This window comes from Rhipicephalus sanguineus, chromosome 1 (assembly GCF_013339695.2).
Source record: "Rhipicephalus sanguineus isolate Rsan-2018 chromosome 1, BIME_Rsan_1.4, whole genome shotgun sequence".
NCBI classification, from domain to species: Eukaryota; Metazoa; Arthropoda; class Arachnida; order Ixodida; family Ixodidae; genus Rhipicephalus; species Rhipicephalus sanguineus.
The window spans coordinates 106,562,801-106,585,375 of NC_051176.1; the positions used below are offsets into that span (position 1 = coordinate 106,562,801).

Below are 22,575 nucleotides of genomic sequence, written 5' to 3' on the forward strand. Positions count from 1 at the left end.
CGGTTTTCATGTTACCACCTCTTTTTCATGTTCGTCATACAGTCGTGTCGTGCAATACCAATTTTGGTATATATCAAGCTAGGAAATCATGAGTGTGGCTTGTAAACCATGTCGTACATGACCTGCATGTCATGCTTTCCATGTTACCACTTTTCATTTACGTTCGTCATGCAGTCGCGTCACGCAGTACTAATTTTGGTGCATATCAAGCAAGCGAAACGGCCACGAGTGCGTCATGAGCATGGCATGTAAATCATGTCGTGCATGTCATACATGTCATGATTTTCATGCTACCACGCCTCATTTATGTTCGTCATACAGTCGCTTCGCGCAATACCAATTGTGGTGTACATCAAGCTAGCGAAGCGGCCGCGAATGCATCATGAGCGTGGCATGTAAATCATGACATACATGACACGCATGTCATGGTTTTCATCTTACCAACTGTTATTCATGTTCTTCATACAGTCACATCGCGCAATACCAATTTTGGTGTACATCAATCTACTGAAACGGCCGCTAGCGCACCATGAGCGTGGCATGTAAATGAGGTCGTACATGACTTGCATGTCATGATTTTCCTGTTATCACCTCTCACTTACGTTCGTCATACGGGCGTGTCACGCAATACCAATTTTGATGTATATCACGCAAACGAAACGGCGGCGAATGCACCATGAGAGTGGAATGTAAATCATGACATACATGTCATGGATATCATGGTTTTCATGCTATCACCTGTTATTCATGTTCTTCATACAGTCACATCGCACAATACCAATTGTGGTGTATATCAATCTAGCGAAACGACCGCTAGGGCGCCATGAGCGTGGCATGTAAATCATGTCGTACATGACATGCATGTCATGATTTTCATGTTACGACGTGTCAGTTATGTTCGTCATATAGAAAAGTCTCGTCATACCAGTTTTCGTATATATCCCTTCATTTAGACGGCCGCGAGCGCCCCGAGACCATGTCATGTAAATCATGCTGCAGATGACATGCGCGTCATAATTTGCATGTTAGGACGTGTCATTATGTTCGTCATGAACTCTTGTCACGCGGTACCAATTTCGGTATATATGAAATTAACGGAACGGCCGCAAGAGCCCAAAGGCCGTGGAATGTAAATCATGCTGTTCATGACATGCGTGTCATGATTTTCATGATATGACCTGTCATTTATGTTCGTAATAAGGCCATGTTATTACACACCAATTTTGGTATACATCCGATTAACGAAACGGCCAGGAGAGCACAAAGTCGTACTGAGTTTCACTGAGTTTTTCAATGAGAATCAATGAGTTTTTCACACTAAAAGACAATATGTTGTGAAGAGCCAGCTCGAAGATCTTTGATGTGGCACATAGGAGAGAAATCGGGCGATAATTAGAAGCATCTGTTTTAGAGGCCGACTTAAATACTGGAAAAACACGAGCAGTTTTCCACATGCTAGGAAATGTGGAAGTGCCCAGGCAGTTATTAAATATCGTAGTCGGTACTGAAACAAATATACTACCATAAGCTTTTAGTATGGCGGAGGGGATTCCATCTGGGCCACATGATAGGGATGGTTTTAAGCGCTTAATGCATTCGCGGATAAGATTTTCATCCAGCGACAAAGCACTGGATGAGCTAACTGCCTTGGGCTGTTGTCTGATATCAGTGCTAGAGTCTGAGGCCTTATATCAGTGCACTGATAAGTTCAGATGAGAACCAGTGGGGATATTTACGTAGTTTAGGCGTATATTGGGGAATAAAATTACGCATGCCGCTCAGTACGAGCTCCGCAAACCGATCAACCTGGTCATCAACATTTGGTTTGTCAGTAACCTGTGACCACTCAACGGTGGACAAGTGATGATAGAGGCCCGTGTAATCACCTCGCTTGAACGCACATCTCGGAGATTTGTTTACGTAACCGCTGAAGCTCGTTGTTTCGGCTGATGCGGATAATCTTACGTTAAGTGGTGGGTGGAATTTGTCGGGACGTACAAGAGAGATGTTGGAGCGGGAAACTTCAAGGGGTTGATCGTTTGACACACACAGGTCTAAGACGTTGCCACTGGAATTGACGACTGAGTTATGTTGCAGTAGGGAATTAAACGCCAGAAAGTCCAAGAGCAGGCTGCACTTTTTCTCTCTGAAATGATTGTAAGGAGAAAAGGTAAGCGTGCTCCACTCAATTCCAGGTGCATTGAAATCCCCAAGAACAATAATTCTGTGCCCACTATGAGAAGATACCACAAGTTCAATGGAAGACATGACATCATGAAACGAGGCAGGGGACATGCTGGGCGGTAAATAGAAACATCCAATCAACAATTTTTCACTGTGCTCAAGGTTGGTTTCTAGCCAAATGGATCCTTCGATAGTTTCTAGGTCTTTCCGTCTAACGGATTTCAGTGAATTGTCAATGGCAATCAGCACGCCACCGCCTTTCTGTTTGGTTTCACTGAAATCTCGGTAACTGCGGAAGGTGGTGTAGGTCGGGGGAAAAAAGTCAGATGAGGGAATTTCAGTTCCTAGCCAGGTTCCAGAAATAGCAATAATAGGAAAAGAAGACAAAGAACATTAGAGAAGAACTCGCGTGTCTTGGTACGTAGACCACGAGCATTTTGGTAGATTATGTCTGCGTTACACGGCACTTTCGATTCCAGTCACTAGCTCAGAGAAATGAAGCGTGTCATCGTGCAGCTCCCCACGAAATGGCTTGAAGAGGCATCCGAGGGGCCACATCGAAGGGTCATTCAGGCGTTGTAGTGTTTCCTTGTCGACTTCGATGTAGAACGAAGAATAGGACTGAAATTTGGTTTGAAGTCGCTGGCAGGAGATGGGAGACAGATACAATGAAGCAATATGTTTTTTGATGTCAGCAGCAGTGGTGTCCGGGCTCAGCTTCGTAACAAAAATGGCCTTTGGCCGTTGTGGCCGTTGTGGCCGCTGAGGTACAGATATATTCGATGTTGTCATAGCTCCAAATGAGGCGGGTTTCTTCTTTCTTTCCCCCTCAGTCACCGCTGCATAAGAGGCTGTCGCAGGCATCACACTGCCACGCTCGGACATGCCTACGTCAGCTGGCGGCGAATTCGAAGATGAAAGAGTTTTAGAGAGAGGTGGTTCAGAGCAGGCAGGTTTCTCGGAAGTCACTGATCGGTCAACGATCACATGCGATGGGGGGATCACAGGTGCCTTCACTGCCCCTCCGGCCGTGCGGCGCGTCAGCTCCTCACGCAGGAAGTGGACCTCTGCACGAAGGGAGGCGACCACGCGGGCTTGTTGTTCAATACCGCGGCAATGATCCTTACGGAGGCGCTCGTTTTCTTCGCGTAGTTGGGATACCTCGTCGCTGAGGAACGAGATTCCTTCCAACGCGTCGAGGAGAAGGCGGCGCAGCCCGGCGAGATCGCCACCCGGAGGGGTGCACGTGGAGAGGGAACCGGTTTGAGAGCTGCAATGCTCATCGCTGCACGCCGCCGAGTTGTCTTCGCTAGGCTTACCAGCAGCACGGCTCAGATCACATAAATTGCAGCAAAACGAGCGCGATCCAGACTTCAGAAGTTGCAGTTCTTCATCAGGCCAAGTTACACACTTCGCATGAACACGTTTAGAGCAATTTTCACAGCGGAAAAACTGCTGCTTACCGAAAAACGGTCAGGAGCATAGCAAGCATGCATATAATAATAATAATGATAATAATAATAACAATAATAATCAGTCTAGGTTAAGACGAAGGCCTCTCCCATTGATCTCCAAACCATTCTGTCCTGCGTGAGCTGATTGCGTTATATGCAATTAGATTTCTTAATTTCGTCGCTACAACTAACTAACGCATTCCCGTATCCATTCCGACGGTCTAAGTGACCATCTGTTATCTGTCATTCTCGTGACGTGACCTGGCCAGGTCCACATTTTCCTCGTTAAGAGACACTACAGGCAAATACTAAGTCGAAGTTGATTGTTGAAATAGCGTTCCAAAAACCTCGTAGTGCTTGTTTCGGGCCAAGTAAATGCTTATTTTGAAAGAAAATCACGTTTTAGTGGTCCGCACAGCGTTAGCGCACTTCAAATCGCCCGCCTGAAGAGCGCCTCTGACGTAACAGATGTCTTGCCCAACGTTGCCCGCCTTTACTGCCCGGCAGTCGACGCTGCGGTTTCTTGCGGCCATCAACCGATCCAAGACGGAGCTTGGCTTGGCCAGCACCAGCAGCACAGTAGCAGCAGTGCCAAAGTAGCGAGAGCCACAGCAGCAACAGCGACCATCGAAGCTTGTCGTGATGGGTCTCGAGGCGCGGCACTCAGCCACTTCGAGCGTAGGGCTTCATTCTTCGGCACCCGGTGGAAAGTCACGTCGGTTTCCTTGCCGTAGCTCAAGCGGCGTACACCATTCGGGTATCCGCAACATCACACGGACGCGGCATTTTGTCGAACGTTCCCTTAGAGCGGCTTTCTTGAGCGCGCAAAGCAGTACGTGATTACGAAACTACCACTGAGACGCGACCGCATCAGCGGAGTGAAAACCGGCGAAAACGGAACTTTTAGACCACCCGCGCCATTCTCCATGGTAACGCCAATGATTTATTTTCTCCGTGAATCAAACAGAAACGCACCAGCGGCGTTTTATTACGTTTTGTAATGAGCGGAATGTTTTTTTTTTTCTATCATAAGTAGGCTGAGTACCAGTGATTAATTCTACTCGGGACTCTTGACGTCATCGGGCTCATTAAAAAATGTCCCGATCGTGGCGCATATTGTGTCCTACATTTCCCTTGATTTCTCGATTATTAGAACACTGATGTTGGTTATATTGACTTTTTAGTCGTTCTCAAACATTGACCTTTCACTCTGACATAAATTGTTATTTGCCTCTAGTGTCCCTTTAATGTCTACTACGATATCCGCTGCCCCTGCTTGTTCTCCGGCCCACTCTACTGTCTTCCTACCTCTTGAGTTACGCCTATCATTCTTCGTTCCATTGCACGCTCGGTGGTCCTTAGCTTCAGGGCTGGGCAAAGACACTTTGAAATTGTATCGCGATACGATACAATATACTCGAGCACGAAGTATTTGAGACACGGATGCAAGATACTGCCGTAGTCATTGTATCCGACACGATACTTTCAACTTGTATCTTAAGATACTTCGATACATTCGTAAATTTCTTATTATAGATCTATATAATGTGGGAGGAAACACCTATGCACACAGACGTTTGCCTAAAGGTTTCTTAACTGCGACCAACTTTGTTTCATTTTAATGAAATGTTTTTTAGTATCTCAAAAGTTTTCTATTTCTTGCCCAGAGTATTAAGAGCGGAGCTCTTAATACTCTTAATAAGCTTTTCGTTGCGCCAGGTAGTGCGAGCAGTAATTATTATCATCATGAACCGGTACGCGCTCGCTTCATCCTTTTCAACTTCTTCTTCGCTCCCAAAACACGTGCGCCGATTTATCCGGCGTGGCCTTTATTAACTTCGAGAGGAGAGAACGAGTAAAGAGAGAGAGAAAGAAACGGAGAGACGGAAAGAAAGATATAAAGAAAGAAAGAAATCAAGGCGAAAAAATATCTCTGATGAGGCGGCGGGATTCGAGGCTGCGTAGCCACGATTCGAAGGCGAGCGACCTAATCACTCGGCTATCCAGGCACGCTAGCAGAGGATAGCGTAGACTTGTATAGTATAGTATAGCAAGTTGGTCGGAAAGGGAAGTGAGTGTGAGGAGAGAAAGGAGGAGGGGAGAGGGTAAAGCATAGCATAGAGAGAAAGAGAGAAAGAGCGAGAAAAGCAAAGAAATTCATAGAGAGAAAAAAAAACAGAAATAAACAGAGACAAGAAAAGACAGAACAGAGATATGAAAGAAAAAGAAAGCGAGGAAGAAAGATATAGAAAAATAGAGAGAAACAAAAAAGGCTGCCCAACTCCGCACTCCTTCCAGGCTCGGCACCACTATGCGAAGCATCACGTAATAACTAGTCACGTGACAAAAATCACGTAACATGTAGTCACGTGACTAAAAACCGCGTAACACTCCCGTAAATAAAATCACGTAACATGATGTAACTGCTTGCGCGACTAAAAATCACGTAACATCACGCAACATCTAGTCACGTGACTAAAAATTATGTAAAATTTTGTCACGCGACTAAAAGACGCAACATCGCATAATAGCTAGTCACGTGATATGCCCCGCCATAACCCACGTAACAGCTGGCCACGTGACATGTTCCCACCAAAAACCACGTAACAGCTAGTCATGTGACTAAAATCCCAACATCACGTAACAGGTAGTCACGTGACATGTCTAGCCAAGTCTAGGCATACTTGGTAATACTAGCAAAAACTTAGCCGCCCACAAAACGCTTCCAATACTCGCAAAACTTAGCTAGGTCGAGCACTAGCTCCGCTGATGGTTCCAGCCTTGCGCCACAAGTTGAAGCTGCGCATTTTTATTAGTTTCATTCCGAAACAATGTAGTGGGGTTGTTTTCGCTACTTTACATGACAGCTCTTTATACACTGCGCCGTCCACGTTGTCTGCTTGTCGCATTTGTAATTCATGGGAGTTGCTGCTCTGCTTGCCTACCAGCTGGACGGTTGCAATCTAATACAGCAACTTCCATAACAAGCCTTCGCACAATGTCGCAACTACGAATCTGCGTATCGCCGGACAGGTGTACAGCAGTAACAGTGCTGGTAGCGACATTTTTTGTGAGGCATCGTGTATACGTATTGAGTCTATACGTATACAGGACCTAAAACTACTATGAGTTTTCATATTCTACTTATTTGCTGGCGTAAAGCGTTCCTTATCGACATGCTCACTAAGTGAAATCTTATAACAAATTTTCTTCTACGAGAGAGCATGTGCAACCCAGAAACGTCTGAGACGTATTATATAGTTGCACAAAGTGTCGCACGACTTAGCCGCAATTCGCACTATTGCCCCCTATAGCTCCGATTATATATATACGGAGGCCTCAAAATGTAAAAAAAAAATCAATCAAAACAAAGAGGCGGCCCGTATCAAACAATCACAGTGAACAAGTATAAAAACAAGGTACAGGAGGAACCCTTAATAGCTAGGACAATTAAGCATGAAGCATGGTCAGGTTACCTGTGAAGGTAAGACAACTGAAATTTTAGTGCCTATGGTAAATAGCCTAAAACGGCTAGTAGGGGCACTCATGAGAAAAATGAAGCATTTTGCATAACACTGTTTCTGAAATCCCCTGCCTAACATCCTTAAGATGGCTCCTCATAATTTCCATAATTATATATGTGATGAAAGAGACATGGCGTCAATCTGAACAACAGTTTATTCAAACTGTTCTCACCTTCCTTCTCTTCGTTCCCCACATTCGACCTTGAACCATCACATATATTATAAAACGTGTGGCGCTTGAGTATGCAGTATCAAAACATGGCGACCAAGGGGTGTTTCCAGCTCCCGAATTTGAATTTGGCGCTTGCATTACACAAAAGAAAATACTTTTGGATACGCGGCTGAGACACGGGGGAAAACTGTTGCGTGGGGACCTAACCGTAATTGGAAGAGAACAGGACAGTCGAAAGCGCTCCGCATACAGGAAGCTTTGCACTCATCGACATTGAAAATGGAATATCAAACGAACTGTCCGTGTTATTTCTTAGAATTAGGCGCAGGCTGCGACTCCGAAATATTAAGCGCTCGGACTTCGTCAACACTAGAGACCGGATTTTATGCAAATGGCTGTTTTGTTCCTTGCATTCCTATCGTGCCACTTTGATATATAAGCATGAATAAGAGGTTAAGAAGGGCTTTTATTGCATTTTTATAGTGCCTTTAAATGCCTATTTTGGCGTGTGTGCCTAAGTGCCTATAAATGTCTATTAAATGCCAAACATTTCTTAGCGAACCTTTGGCGCTTTGAGCGTATCTATCTATCTATCTATCTATCTATCTATCTATCTATCTATCTATCTATCTATCTATCTATCTATCTATCTATCTATCTATCTATCTATCTATCTATCTATCTATCTATCTATCTATCTATCTATCTATCTATCTATCTATCTATCTATCTATCTATCTATCTATCTATCTATCTATCTATCTACGTCTGGGTGCTCTCGCGATCGCCTCCTTAACTTAGTGCAGACCAAAATTGACATGCGACGGTAAGAGGACTTGGCGAATATGACTGTTTGGTCATGAAAATCCTGTCAAGTACGTCGTCAAACCATTTCCTTCCGACACGTGTGGCATATACCCGTTTACCACGGGCCGCTGTGTACTGGTATGCGCCACAGCGGATTTACAGTTTATATCTACCCAGGAACGGCGAGAACAGACACTGATAATTAAATTCGAGAGCGTTAAGAAAAAAATCACGCCATATCCACGAAGTAAATGATGATTGAGGAGCTGGCTCGGAGATAATAGGGTAAAGCGTGAATGCTCCGTACAGTTCCTCTACTGTCATATAAAGACGTGACACGTTGTTATAGTAGCGATTGTGGTCAGGTTGTTGTCGAACCACAAGCGGTCGCAGACCTTGCAGCTGTGGCCGGACGTGTGGTCGAGCAAATCGCGCTTGAAGCGCGCGTCGGCGCCACCAATTTCAAGTAGCGATCGCTTTCGGCGCTTGGCCACTGCATCCTGCGCCCGTACCCCTTCGAGGTTCTCTTGCCGCCGCTTCTGCGCTGCTTCGGCTTTAGGGCTTGTATCTCGGGGTCCGCACGACACTGACGTCTCTCTGCGGCCTCGCAAGCTCTCACCGCAAGGTCTTGGCAGCGAGCCCGCATTGTTGCTGCCTTGCGAGCCCTCCGCTCCGCCGCCTTGTCGTTCATGTTATTACCATCGACGCGCACTGACAACGACTGTAGAGAGAGGAAGCGCGCAGTTGGGGCCCTCTAGTGGTCTTCTATCAAACTAGAGCACGCACCGGAGTGGAGCGAGCGCCGCATGCTATAGTTGGCTATGCTACATGTGGTTTTGCCTCCGCTAATATCATCATCAAGGCGCTCGAAGAACAAGAGGGAGACTTCTCTTTCGCGCGAGCTGCGCGCAAACGTGCGCATGCTACAGTTCACCCCGTCATATGTGGTTTTGCCTGCGTTAATATCATCATCAAGGTGCTCGAAGAACAAGAGGAAGAAGACCTCTCCTTCGCGCGAGCTGCGCTTGTAGCGGTCGCCTCTGGAACTAAGGTTGCGGTTACGGCGCGGGACTTCGCCCCAGCTTAAGAACCTGAGGAGCCAGCTCCTAAAACCGATATCGGTAGCGTTGACCCGACGAATGCAAAGATTAAAAATTATGATCCCAGCAGGAATCGAACCCAAGCATTCTGCGTGGCAGTCAGGTATTCTACCACAGAGCCAAGCCAGGTCTAGAAAGTGCATTGGTAAAACACCCTATGCAGGCGTAATGTCGGTGCAGGGTCAGTTGTGGTTGTGGGGCTCGCTATCTAATTTTATAACAAAGCAATAAACGATAAACATGTACTTCTAAGATGCAGGCGTCATGTCAGGTTAACGTCTGTGGTTCCAGTGTTGGTTCCGCTTTTATAGCAATCTTATACACATTACATTTGTATGCCTACGATTTAGCAAGCTATATTGAATGATTGTTTGACCCCGGATCAATACGCTAACGAAAGCTACGTATGATATTCACATCATCGCACCGTAAAATGCACTTTTTTTCGATAATACAGACGTACATACATGCTCTAACGTGAGTGCTGACGTTACGTCACACCATAAGTTACCCTATAGACGACTTTCCGCGGCTGATTTGTTCGATCAAAACTAGATGGCGCCACTGCACTGTGGCCGTCCCCCTGCCGTGGGCGTTCCCCTGCCGTGGCCTTTGACAGCGCTGCTCAATATGTCTACATCCGCGTCGCGTCGTCTGCGCGCACGCGAGTAAAAGCGAGCAGACGGCAGCGCCATAAACGTCAACATGGCGGCACCTGTGGATGCAGTTTCCTTCCGCCTCGAATTGATCACGTGGTCGTCCTGCGCTGTGTGGCCCGTAAATTCGAGACCTACGCATTTATTCGCTTTATGTCTGCGTCCTGAAGCTTCGAGAGCAATGTATTCGTCGGTATTTTGCAGTGTTTCCAAGATTCATTCTCATATTTTCGGAGACAAGGCTTAGCAGGCATGGCTCAATAAACACAGCTCATCTCAATAATAAAGCCAAAGCATACCTGACGCGTTTTCCCCAGCGTGAGCTGACACAAAGCGATAGCCGATTTCACTATTTATTTATTGCTGTGAGGACAGTGGGCGAGTAGCAAGCGTGAGTTCGGATCGAAGCGGGCGGTCGCGTCTGCATGGGTGCTGCCATGTTGTCTTGTAACCCCAGCTACCTGGCGGTTGCTAATACACCAATTAGAGGCTTACGCCAAAAATGCGAAGTAGGTTAATCATATCACTTATCGCTGTGGCGTAGTACGTACCAAACAAACGCAAATGTCTGAACGTTATCAACTTTGAGGCAATCACATGTGGAACTATGTTTTGCTGCGCAAGCATGTGACTTGCTTGGTACGGCCATCGCCGTACGAAGCAAATCACCAAGCAAGTCACAAGCGGCCATGGCCATAATTGGTACGGTCATGGCCGCTTCGCCGGCCCAATGCGTTCGCTGGGGCAACTGGCCGGGGGAAGGCCAGTTACGATCACGTGATCAAACATGGCAGCGCCCGTGCGCCGCTGTGGAAAATCGTCTATAAACGTCAGTGCTGTCGACATGCCTGGTAAGCCCGCGATGTGCATACCACTAATACAACTACAAAAACACGTCCATCCACCTCGTAACGCTTGGCTCAAAGCCAAAAAATGCAGCATAGAATTACTCGCTGACTGCTTCGCATGATAACGATTGCCAGGAGGCGTAGGATCTGCCGAATTATTTTCAAGACTGGTGCCTATATGTACACTATTTAGCCTCAAGTTTCGTTTCTGGGTTCACATTCAGACCATTATTCATGTTACCGTGCAATATTGACTGTTCGGAACTGTATGGGGTTCAACCCAGTCCGCTAGCTCAACCAACTCCCGGAGACAACCGCTAGCAGCAGTGAAATGAAACGTGCCGGCGAACGTACGCTGGCGTTCTGACATGGCGCGAGCGGTTGGCGAATGCGAAACCGTGGAGAGCCGTCAGGGGAAAGAAGGGTGAAGAGCAGAAGAGAAGGAAAAATGTGATGCGTACGCCGCTTTTGTTTTGTTTGTAATTTACTTTTTAGGGTGTTCAGTGCCAGGGGAGAAACTGGCTCTATAGCCAGATACAACTTTAGAAGTCCGCGGCATTTGCTCCTAAAAAGCGGATGCACACAAGCGTGCACCAATGGGCGCGCACTCCAGACTGACGTCAAAGGTGACAGCAGAGAATAAATCATTCGTTAATTTATGTTTAGATTTCAATTTAACTCAAAGGTCACCGAACCAACAAGAAGAGCCGTTACGTCTGCTAATGTACTGGATCTAATCCTGGCTAAGACACCAAACTTACTGAACTCAATGGCTTGTTTTTCTGATGTTAGTGACCACTGCTGCCTGCAATTCACTTTAAATATTGACATTTCACCCAGAACTAAGGTTACCAAGACCGTAAGAAACTACAAAAAAGGGGACTATGCTGCAATAAATACGGAACTTGAACAGTTTATTGATAGCTATATGCCTGGTTTTTTTGGCCGATCAGTCGTGCAGAATTCATGTGTACCCTTTCCTGAAACCAGCTTGTTGTAATAATAATTGTTTGGGTTTTTCGCCCCAAAACCGCTATATGATTATGAGGGACGACATAGTGGAGGCCTCCGTAAATTTCGACCACCTGGGGTTCTTTAACATGCACCTGAATCTAAGCACACGGGTCTCTAGCCTTTCGTCTCTATAGAAATTGTCAGCAAACGTTGACATTTGAAAGAAAACCTTTCCCATATCTCATATACGGGTCATTTCTGAAGAATATTTGGTGGAAGGATTGCAACAACATGTCGATGCCGATCTCCAATATGACTAAAATCTCGAAACCCATTCTAAAATGTAGTTTTTGTTTCACGGTTATGTTTCAACACATGGTGACCACATGGGGTGCCTCACGAAAACAATGCTTTACCAGTCATGCCTGTGTCATGCCGACCTACCAGTCATGCCTGTGTAGGTCGCGAACATACTTATTAAGAAAATATAAAAAAAAATGTGGGGCGAAGACAGTCATTTGCGGGCCGCGGGCCGCGTCTTTGAGACCCCTGCTCTATTCGGTACGGTAGGAAGAACTTCATTGAAAGCATACTCTGTTTGCTGTGAATAATCTATGAACGAATAGTTATCAAACACAGTTGTACTGAGATAATGCCCAAATATTATTTCAAGTGACAAAAAAACAACAACAAAGAAATCCTGTGGGACAATGGAAATCTTCACCTTGAAGCGTCGAACATTCAAATGAACTCCGACGCGCTTTCCAGGACTGTGAGCAAACCTATGGAGCCGGTGGCGAAAGTCCTTCGGATCATTAACAGACCTATTTAAACGCTTGGCTTGGCGCAATGGGCGTAATTTATTACAAAGTTCTTTCGATGGAGGCGAAAATGCTTGAGGTCCGTGTACTTAGATTTTGGTGCAAGTTGAAGGATCGCAGGTGATTGAAATTTCCGGAGCCCTCCCCTTCCCTTCGTTTGGGACGTGACCTGATTCTGAGACGTCACTTGAGCGACCAATTTTGCTGGCTTCTTAGCCTGTGTATCGCAGGAGAAAACGTTAGCCACCCGGTTTGTGGCGTAAACCGATAATGCAAAGATAAATCATACACACATTTCAGTGGAGGCGAAATGTTAGAGGCTCGTTTGCTTAGATTTAGGTGCACGTTAAAGAACACCGGATTGTCAAAATTTGGGAAGCCCTCCATTACGGCGTCCCTCATAATCATATCGTGGTTTTGGCACGTAAAACCCCAACAGTTAATATCAAGAACAATTTCAGGGATCCTTTAAAAGAACACAAAGTATGGCAGCGCCACTGAAAACATCATTCGCGCCTTTCGCCTGCTGAATTGTTAACGTTACGGTTATTTAAGTTGTCCTTTTCTCTATTTCATTCTGCCAAGTGCAGCTTTTTTTTTTAAGTAAATAAATGAATTATTTCATTCTTTTATTGAATCAGCGCATAAACCTTAAAGCCTCAATAACAGTTTCTGCTCTCGGCTGTTTAAGTAAAGCAAGTGGAAGCTCTACAAAATGACACAGTTTCGAGTTGCAATCTTCCTTTTCTGACTCGCGAACTACCTTTCTATTAATTTGTTTAACAATGAGCTCAATTTGTTTGCAACAGTTATTTTACCTGAGTTCCTTCTACAGCTGTTGTGTAAGTACGCGTTGCACATCCCACTGCAGTACTGCGGGCTTATACCGCACCACGGAATATGGAATAATATTCCATATTGGTCCTCCCTGAATGGCCATTTGGAAATGCGTCAGGACCCCCCACGTGGGCAGCGCCGGCGTCGAGAAGCCTGACGACACGGTGGAAACGGAATAGCATTCCGTATTACGTGGAACGGTGTAGGCCCGCTGCAATTCATTGTCGAAAATTGCACTTTACGAAAATTAAAGCTGTTTGACAACATTTAAAGGGGACTGAATACAATCAAAGGATATAGGTAAGCAATTATCAAAGCACGAACTCACCTATGCAGTTTCTTGGGCCAGCCGAGAAAGGGACGAACGCAAAAGCATGTCTCCCTTTCACGTTTTCAGGAAAAAACCTGTCTGGCATGAATTCTTCTGGTTTGGGGAACACTTGTTGGTCACGATGCAGGTTGTAAATGGCAATTTGGATGTCCGTGCCTTTAGGGACCTTTCGGCCGGCTAGAAAAGAACGCGGGACTCGATCAATAACGCATCGCTGCCATCTAGTTACATGATAATTTTCTAAATTGTTTCAGCCTCGTCCCGGCAGGAAAAAACACACAGATTGCACTGCGCATGGGCACATGTTTTATTGATGTCGTGTGCCGCGGTAGAGCATCGCGCAGCAACGGTCGTAGCGGCTGTGGCCGCAGCGCAGGTTTGCTAGACTTCTTTAGAGCAGTAGGAATTCTGCGAGCACTCGAGGCAACATTGCGACGTCTCCGCCATGCTCACAAGACTGTAATGGCGCGTGCTCAGCCCCAGCGACCGAAGTAGTCGAGTCCTTTTAGTCAACACCGCATAGATCTGATGAATGCATGAATGAATCCCTTTCTTTCGTAAAGTATAGGCTCGCAATATGGATAAATGGCGGCGTTGTTCGGGCAACTGTTGACTAGACCAGCACGCCGTGGTTTGGAGTTCCCGTGATCGGCTGCCAGTGCTGGGCCCACTTTTCCATTCTCTACTTGCTACTCTCCATGATTTGCTTAATTGGCAGAGCGACCGCCGAGGAAAAGCATTAGTCGTGCACTAAAAACTGCGAAGAATTCTTTCTCAGAGACCAGTGCTAAAGCTTCGTACTTTCCTCTCATGACATTTCTCTGTCTTAAATGTTTGTTCACCTATAGAGACAGAACAGAAAGCAGGACATAGTGAACTTCAGTCAAAATCAAGTAAAGGCATTCCGCGTCAACTGCTTTTGAGTATTTACCACCCAATGGCAAACTCACTGATTTGTCGAAGCGCTGAACACCAACTATAGTATACAGTATATGGCTTATGCAAACACCAGCTCATCATCGTAGGCATGTAGCCAAGACGACAGTAAGCTTATTATTAAGTCACGAATGTTATTATTATGACCACCATCAGGGGGCTGTATGAAGCTATCCAGCGATGATTCCGTAATTTATTAAGAAATTAAGAAGATGACCCGATTTCGCTTAACTCCTAATACTCTAGCACGATGTTACAATGACCGACAGATGTCAATTGTCATTTAAAGCAAATCCGCAGCCATGAACATCACAGACAAAATAGCGCCTTCCAACCAAATATATGTAATTAATCATGAACCACTAGCAAGGTTATTGAGCAGAAATATTTGTATATCATGTTGGCTCCAACCCAGTGGTATCTGGGGCTGAAAGTGCACGTTGGGTGTCATGTTTACAGCCAACCTTAAACAGGGCAGTCACATTACCAATGTCACTGTACCGCTGCACTGCTATAGTTTTCTTTTTTTTTAACCTTAAACGACGCTTAAAGCTAGCGCCAGCATCTACAGAACCTCAATCCAGCACAACTTTCACTGGATCGATTTCAGGGTATTCTAACACAATGTGGCGTCCGCATTCGAAGACAACCATTCAGCAAATAGAAAATGTTCAGTGCAAAGCCATATCTGTTCATCCACAATACAAATAAGCGTGCGGATTCCCCCACCAGCCAGTTGGTAGCATCTGGTCTTTACACACTAGAGCAAGACAGGCCCACTTAACATTTCCGTTTCAAAACACTAAAGAATTATAGGATTGATTAATCCAAGTATGTGTATGCCTCACAGACACCATAAAGCCGCCATAAGCACGAGCACACAGTGAAAGAGTACCCTTACAAACATAGACAGCCGTCGCGGATGGATTCTTGCAGGATTCTTTTCCCCCATTTGCTCCCCGAGCTTTCTGCGAGTGACGAAATATATGAAAACTCACAGATTACGGCGTCTTCCTCGCACTTTCTAGTGATGAATGGAACTGATGGATACAATCGCTGAGACTCCTGCATGAAAAGGCAGAACACTTGTGAAGCAACATACGGAGAGCGTGACATGCTTAGATTTTGAAATCACTTCTCTTCCTTCAAAATATGCCATCAGTGGAAGAGAAACAATATTAAAAAAAAGAAAACGTTCTACACGCATGAACTTGGTTAACTTTGATCTGCTCGTCCCTATTGCGGAGCAGGGTCACGTGGTGGCGCTCGCGCCGTCTCGACAAAAACTAGCGAGCGAACGTCTGCGCCCAGCCCACCTTTTCTTTTCTCGATCGTATTTTTCCTTTTCAGCTGTGGCAGTATCATGACACTTGCTCTTAGCCATTGTTATGTGCAATTTCAATGCGTGTGGCGCCTATAGTATAAATTCTGATACCGCTATAGTGTCGTTATTGAAGTTTCTATTGCGTAGTGCTTCGTTATGAAGTCTAGCTGAATACTCCAAGAATGGGGGTGCTTTGCGTCTGATGGCATTCACACATCAGTGATTTGAAGGATCACGGGTATATAAACTTACTTAGATGCGATGAGATTGACTGAAATGCAAATAAGATTTGAACTTCTATAGCACCACCGCGGCCGATGATAGATCTAATAGAACAAGCATTTTCCTAAGAGAAGCTATCTTGGCGTACCTTATGTTTTTAACACGAAAGTGCTTTATGCCGGGGTCCACCACAGCCCCACTGACGTATTTCCGTCACGGATATGATGTTGTAAAATATAAAGACTAACAGATGGCAAATAAAAAGTTCCGTCACCAGGAGTCGAACTTACGACCCCTCGCTCCGCAGCGCGCGGCGCGAAACGATTTGGCCACAGAGGGCACGTTCTTCGCCACACTAACGGCGAGCTATTTATATACACCATTTGCCGGTAGCGGTGCTCAGAGATCGATGGTACACCAGCGTGTTTTCGTTATCACTACCGGTCGATTCCACGAAAGATCGAAAAAGGGTGTATATTTGATGTTTCCGATTTTCCTGATAATTTTGTATGTTGTGCACATATGATTGCACAGGACGAAATCGCAGTTCGTTTTCAAATAAAAATTTTTTTCAACACAGCAAAATTCGACAAGTGTCGCCGGTTGACGACAACCATTTTACGAAGAATGCGTTTTCGTAACTTCGGAACCATGCTGGCGGCTACTCAAGCTATATATTACAAATATCTTTTTTTTGGCGGAAGTAGAAGTAAAGAGGAAATAGCTCTTATCATTTCATGGAATTCTGAGTAAATTATGTATTTTTAAAAATTCACGAAAAACGCTGCGTTTTTGAAAATCAGTCAAATTTGGGACGCTATGGCTACTTCTGTGAACATCTTAGCTCGTTCATATTTGCAGTATGAATAGGCCTTTATGTGAATAATGAACCTCTGCATTTGTATTTCTCTAATAATTTTCAAAGTAGTAAATTTTCATGCTCGAAACACCGAAAAGAGAAAAGTGCTTCTCCATTCAAAAATCTATAATAAAAAAAACCCAATCTCAATTTTGTTCAAAGTCCCCCAAAATGTTCTCAAAGGACTGCAGAATGATATTATGCAAAAACATGTTGCATCATTTTTATTACAACAAAAGCAGAAAATGTCAAACATTGTGTTTCCAGAGCGTGGTGGCCACTGCGCAAAGGGCATCTCTAGTAACAAGAAAATACAGTAACAGGTCTTTTTTCTTCTCTGAGCTTCGCTAAACAGCAGTAATGATCTATTGTTGGAAAGTGGGAACTGTTTTGTAAAGGAAAAAAAGATCGTTCCAATTAAATGCATTTGCGACACCACTTACATTCCTTGTCGACGGGCAGCACGGACATTTTCATTCCTCTGGATAATTTTTTTTTAGTAAATGTGCTTATATAAAAGTCACGAAGCTAAACGTGAAATATGTGTAGCTGAGTCGATCATGTATTGTAAGAATGTGAGAAATCGCAAATGGCGGCAGTGGTGAACGGCGAGTACCGCAGTGCAACCTAAGCACAGCAGCCACACATTGTTTGCCAGGCTTTGTCGCTATGCACGAGAAAAAGCTGGGGTGTCGATTGCGTTGGTTACACGATACATTTTTCACCGCTCGTCGCTCTCCCGCCCGGTCTCTGGATCCGCACCGTGCGGATCGTGTGGCCGCGCTACAAGCACTCGTGTAAACGGAGTAGCATGCGTTAGGCGGACAGGTGCAAAGGGCGGCGCGATGGACGCCCGCCTGAGCAGACGACAGCAACGAGTACGGCTGTGCCAGTCAGCCAAACACCACCTAAGATAGAAGTTAAGCATCCAAATTGTGCTTCACTTTGATGCGATCACTATCCTACGCCCTGAAGGTGGCTGTGGGTAGGCGTTATAGCCATGACCGAGATTTTGTACGGACTGCCTCATGGTGCACAAAAAGAAAATTCCGCTGCAGCAGAATTTTCGTTACGTAGAAGATATCAGATCGAGACTCTTTTGCGGAGGGTCATGAAGCAGGATGCGCGCTCAATTCAAGATGGAAACCAGATCTGCCAGCACTCCTTCAAGAGAAAGAAGGATATGCAAAACAAAGCAGATGCAATGCAAACAACGTGTTTTGTCCGTGGCCAGAACTGCTGTCACCAATCTTCACGTAATCGATTCTTTTTAAACTCTGCATTGATCACATAAGCTTTGACAACGTACACATTTGGGCCAACAAAAACCACACCTCTTGGCGACCGCTCTCCAGAAATTCATTTCCATTCATGAAGAGACCTTGGCTTTTATACCAATCTCTCAATTCTGGCACAGCACATCATCATAAGAGACGCATGGAGGGAATGTGTTCTTTAGCACTCAAGATATGAATTATACTCAACTGAAGTAGATGAAAGAAAAGGAGGCTACAACTGAAAGTGCATACTGTGGACTGAGGGATGTCTAACACTGGCGTGAAGTCGCAAACCACGCGAATGCATTTAATTGGAACGGTCTTTTTCTTTGCAAAACAGTTCCCAATTTCCCACCATAGATCATTACTGTTGTTTAGCGAAGCTCAGAAAAGAAAAAAGACGTGTTACTGTATTTTCTTGTTACTAGAGATGCCCTTTGCGCAGTAGCCACCACGCTCTGGAAACACAAAGTTTGACATTTTCTGCTTTTGCTGTAATAAAAATGATGCAACATGTTTTTTCATAATATGATTCTGCAGTCCTTTGAGAACATTTTGGGGGACTTTGAACAAAATTGAGATTGGGTTTTTTTTATTATAGATTTTTGAATGGAGAAGCACTTTTCTCTTTTTGGTGTTTCGAGCATGAAAATTTACTACTTTAAAAATTATTAGAGAAATACAAATGCAGAGGTTAATTATTCACATAAAGGCCTATTCATACTGCAAATATGAACGAGCTAAGATGTTCACAGAAGTAGCCATAGCGTTTCAAATTTGACTGATTTTCAAAAACGCAGCGTTTTTCGTGAATTTTTAAAAATACATAATTTACTCAGAATTCCATGAAATGATAAGAGCCATTTCCTCTTTACTTCTACTTCCGCCAAAAAGAAAGATATTTGTAATATATAGCTTCAGTGGCTGCCAGCATGATTGCGAATTTACGAAAACGCACTCTTCGTAAAATGGTCGTCGTCAACCGGCGACACTTGTCGAATTTTCCTGTGTTGAAAAAAATTTTTATTTGAAAACGAACTGCGATTTCGTGCTGTGCAGTCATATGTGCACAACATACAAAATTATCAGGAAAATCGGAAACATCAAATATACACCCTTTTTCGATCTTTCGTGGAATCGACCTACCGAGATGGCCCGAAGGGCTCGAAGAGCGCGCTTTAAAGGTCGTCGCCCCACGCGTTGTGATGTGCACGCGCCTCTACAGAACGTGGTCGCTCGTACACACGCTTAACTCGTGATGGCGGCGTTTTGTACGTCTTGTGCTCTCTCCGCAAGTTTGCGTTCAGAGCACCAAGGTCCCTTCGCTCCCTGCAGCAGCCGCTTTTGCGAAAGGAGCGCGCTTCTCACAGAGAAATAAGTTACGACTGTGACAGTTCACGCTCATCCTGTGTATGTTCGTTCCGTGCGTCCTTTCTGCTTGAGCAGCGCGTTGCAAGTTTAGAGCTGCTTGCCGTTCTTCGCGTGAATTTCAGTTTGATGCTACAGCATTCATTTCTTCGCCCTTGGGGCGAAAGAATGCAAAACAAACGCACAAGTACGTCTGCGAAGACACGCTTCACCTTCGTGTTATACCGATTTCTATGACAGAGGGATCAGCCATGTTTTTTCCCCTGCTATTTTTATCCAAAGATATTCTAAATTCGTCAACTGATTGCTATCACAAGTGATTTCATAGCTGTCATTTTGCCTCCCATACACAACCTAGGTCTCTATTGTTTTTTTCCGGTCTTTTTACTGCAATACGCATTTTGCAATATGCTGTCAAAATGAAGTCTCTGATTTATTCTTACTTCACTGTCTTCGTAATGTTTACTACTAATTACATATTTATATTGCACCTGAGTTCAATGTTACGTCAAGGTGATGTTGAGGGGAAATATATAAGAATCTGGAAGAGCCTGGAGTATGCAGCAACAAAAATTCCGATTACTACTTAGTAAACTAGCGAAGTTGTCTTTTTATAATGTATGTGATCGTTCAAGGCTGAATGTGAGAACAGTTGGAGTAAGCTGGTGTTCAGACTGATGCCATGTCTCTTTCGGCAGATATATAATAACGGAAATCATTAGGAGCCATCTTAAAGATGTTAGGAAGGAGATTCAAGAAACGTTGTTATGCCAAATGCTTCATTGTTCTCATGAGCGTCCCTCCGAGCCGTTTTAGGCTATTTACCATAGGCTTTGAATTTTGAGTTGTCTTACCTGCACAGGTTACTTGACGATGCTGCAAGCTTAACTGTCTTAACTATTAGGGGTGCCGCCTAGCTGTATCATGCCATTATGCTTGTCCACTGTGATTGTTTGATATATATATATATATATATATATATATATATATATATATATATATATAAAGTGTCGCTCCGTATCAAACAATCACAGTGGACAAGCATAATGGCATGATACAGCTAGGCGGCACCCCTAATAGCTAAGACAGTTAAGCTTGCAGCATCGTCAAGTAACCTGTGCAGGTAAGACAACTCAATATATATATATATATATATATATATATATATATATATATATATATATATATATATATATATATATATATATATAGTCTTACTGATCACAAGGAGTCACATGTCCTGCGACTCTGTGCAACTATGCAATACGTCTCGGACGTTTCTGGGTTGCACATGCTCTCTCGTAGAAGCAATTTGTTAACACTGCACTTAGTGAGCATATCGCAAAGGAACGCTTTACGCCAACAGATACGTAGAATAAGCAAACTCATTGCAGAGGCAACTTTATTGGAAACTCATTGCAACTTTATACGTATACGCGATACCTCATAAAAAATGTCGCTACCTGCACTGTTACTACTGTACACCTGTCCGGCGATGCGGTATTCCGTAAGCGGTAATACGTTTACGGGCACGGTAAACCTCCAAATCGGTAGTTGCGTCATTGTGCGAAGGCTTGTTATGGAAGTTCCTGTAATTAGATTGCAACCGGCTAGCTGGTCGGCAAGCAAAGCAACGACTCCCATAAATTACAAATGCGACAAGCAGAAAACGCGGATGGCGGACTGTATACAGAGCTGTCGTGTAAAGCAGCCAAAAGAACCCCATTATATTGTTTGTTGCCGTAATTAGATTGCAACCGGCTAGCTGGTCGGCACGCAAAGCAACAACTCCCATGAATTACAAGAGGAACAGGCAGAAAACGCAGATGGAGGAGTGTATAAAGAGCTGTCGTGTAAAGCAGCCAAAAGAACCCCATTAAATTGTTTGTTGCCGTAATTAGATTGCAACCGGCTAGCTGGTCGGCAAGCAAAGCAACAACTCCCATGAATTACAAGAGGGACAGGCAGAAAACGCGGATGGCAGAGTGTATAAAGAGCTGTCGTGTAAAGCAGCCAAAAGAACCCCATTAAATTGTTTGTTGCCGTAATTAGATTGCAACCGGCTAGCTGGTCGGCAAGCAAAGCAACAACTCCCATGAATTACAAGAGGGACAAGCAGAAAACGCGGATGGCGGAGTGTATGAAGAGCTGTCGTGTAAAGCAGCCAAAAGAACCCCATTAAATTGTTTGTTGCCGTAATTAGATTGCAACCGGCTAGCTGGTCGGCAAGCAAAGCAACAACTCCCATGAATTACAAGAGGGACAAGCAGAAAACGCGGATGGCAGAGTGTATAAAGAGCTGTCGTGTAAAGCAGCTAAAAGAACCCCATTAAATTGTTTGTTGCCGTAATTAGATTGCAACCGGTTAGCTGGTCGGCAAGCAAAGCAACAACTCCCATGAATTACAAGAGGGACAAGCAGAAAACGCGGATGGCAGAGTGTATAAAGAGCTGTCGTGTAAAGCAGCTAAAAGAACCCCATTAAATTGTTTGTTGCCGTAATTAGATTGTAACCGGTTAGCTGGTCGGCAAGCAAAGCAACGACTCCCATGAATTACAAGAGGGACAAGCAGAAAACGCGGATGGCGGAGTGTATAAAGAGCTGCCGTGTAAAGCAGCCAAAAGAACCCCATTAAATTGTTTGTTGCCGTAATTAGATTGTAACCGGCTAGCTGGTCGGCAAGCAAAGCAACAACTCCCATGAATTACAATAGGGACAAGCAGAAAACGCGGATGGCGGAGTGTATAAAGAGCTGTCGTGTAAAGCAGCCAAAAGAACCCCGTTAAATTGTTTGTTGCCGTAATTAGATTGTAACCGGCTAGCTTGTCGGCAAGCAAAGCAACAACTCCCATGAATTACAAGAGGGACAAGCAGAAAACGTGGATGGCGGAGTGTATAAAG

The 22,575-nt window shown here is 44.6% G+C and overlaps 2 protein-coding genes across 2 annotated transcripts in view; one reads left to right on the plus strand and one right to left on the minus strand.

The window, feature by feature from the left end:
- The window catches only part of LOC119395151 (cytochrome P450 4c3-like), a 387,183-nt gene that overhangs the window by 275,447 nt on the left and 89,161 nt on the right, over positions 1-22,575 (plus strand). The window lies entirely within an intron of this gene.
- Positions 1-22,575, minus strand: part of LOC119395130 (cytochrome P450 4c3) — a 63,187-nt gene that overhangs the window by 1,530 nt on the left and 39,082 nt on the right. The window contains exons 9-10 of the mRNA XM_037662420.2: positions 15,623-15,689; positions 13,686-13,865 (exon numbers count right to left, since the gene is read on the minus strand). Of these exons, the coding sequence (XP_037518348.1) occupies positions 13,686-13,865; positions 15,623-15,689 (247 nt within the window). The remainder of the gene's footprint in view (positions 1-13,685; positions 13,866-15,622; positions 15,690-22,575) is intronic.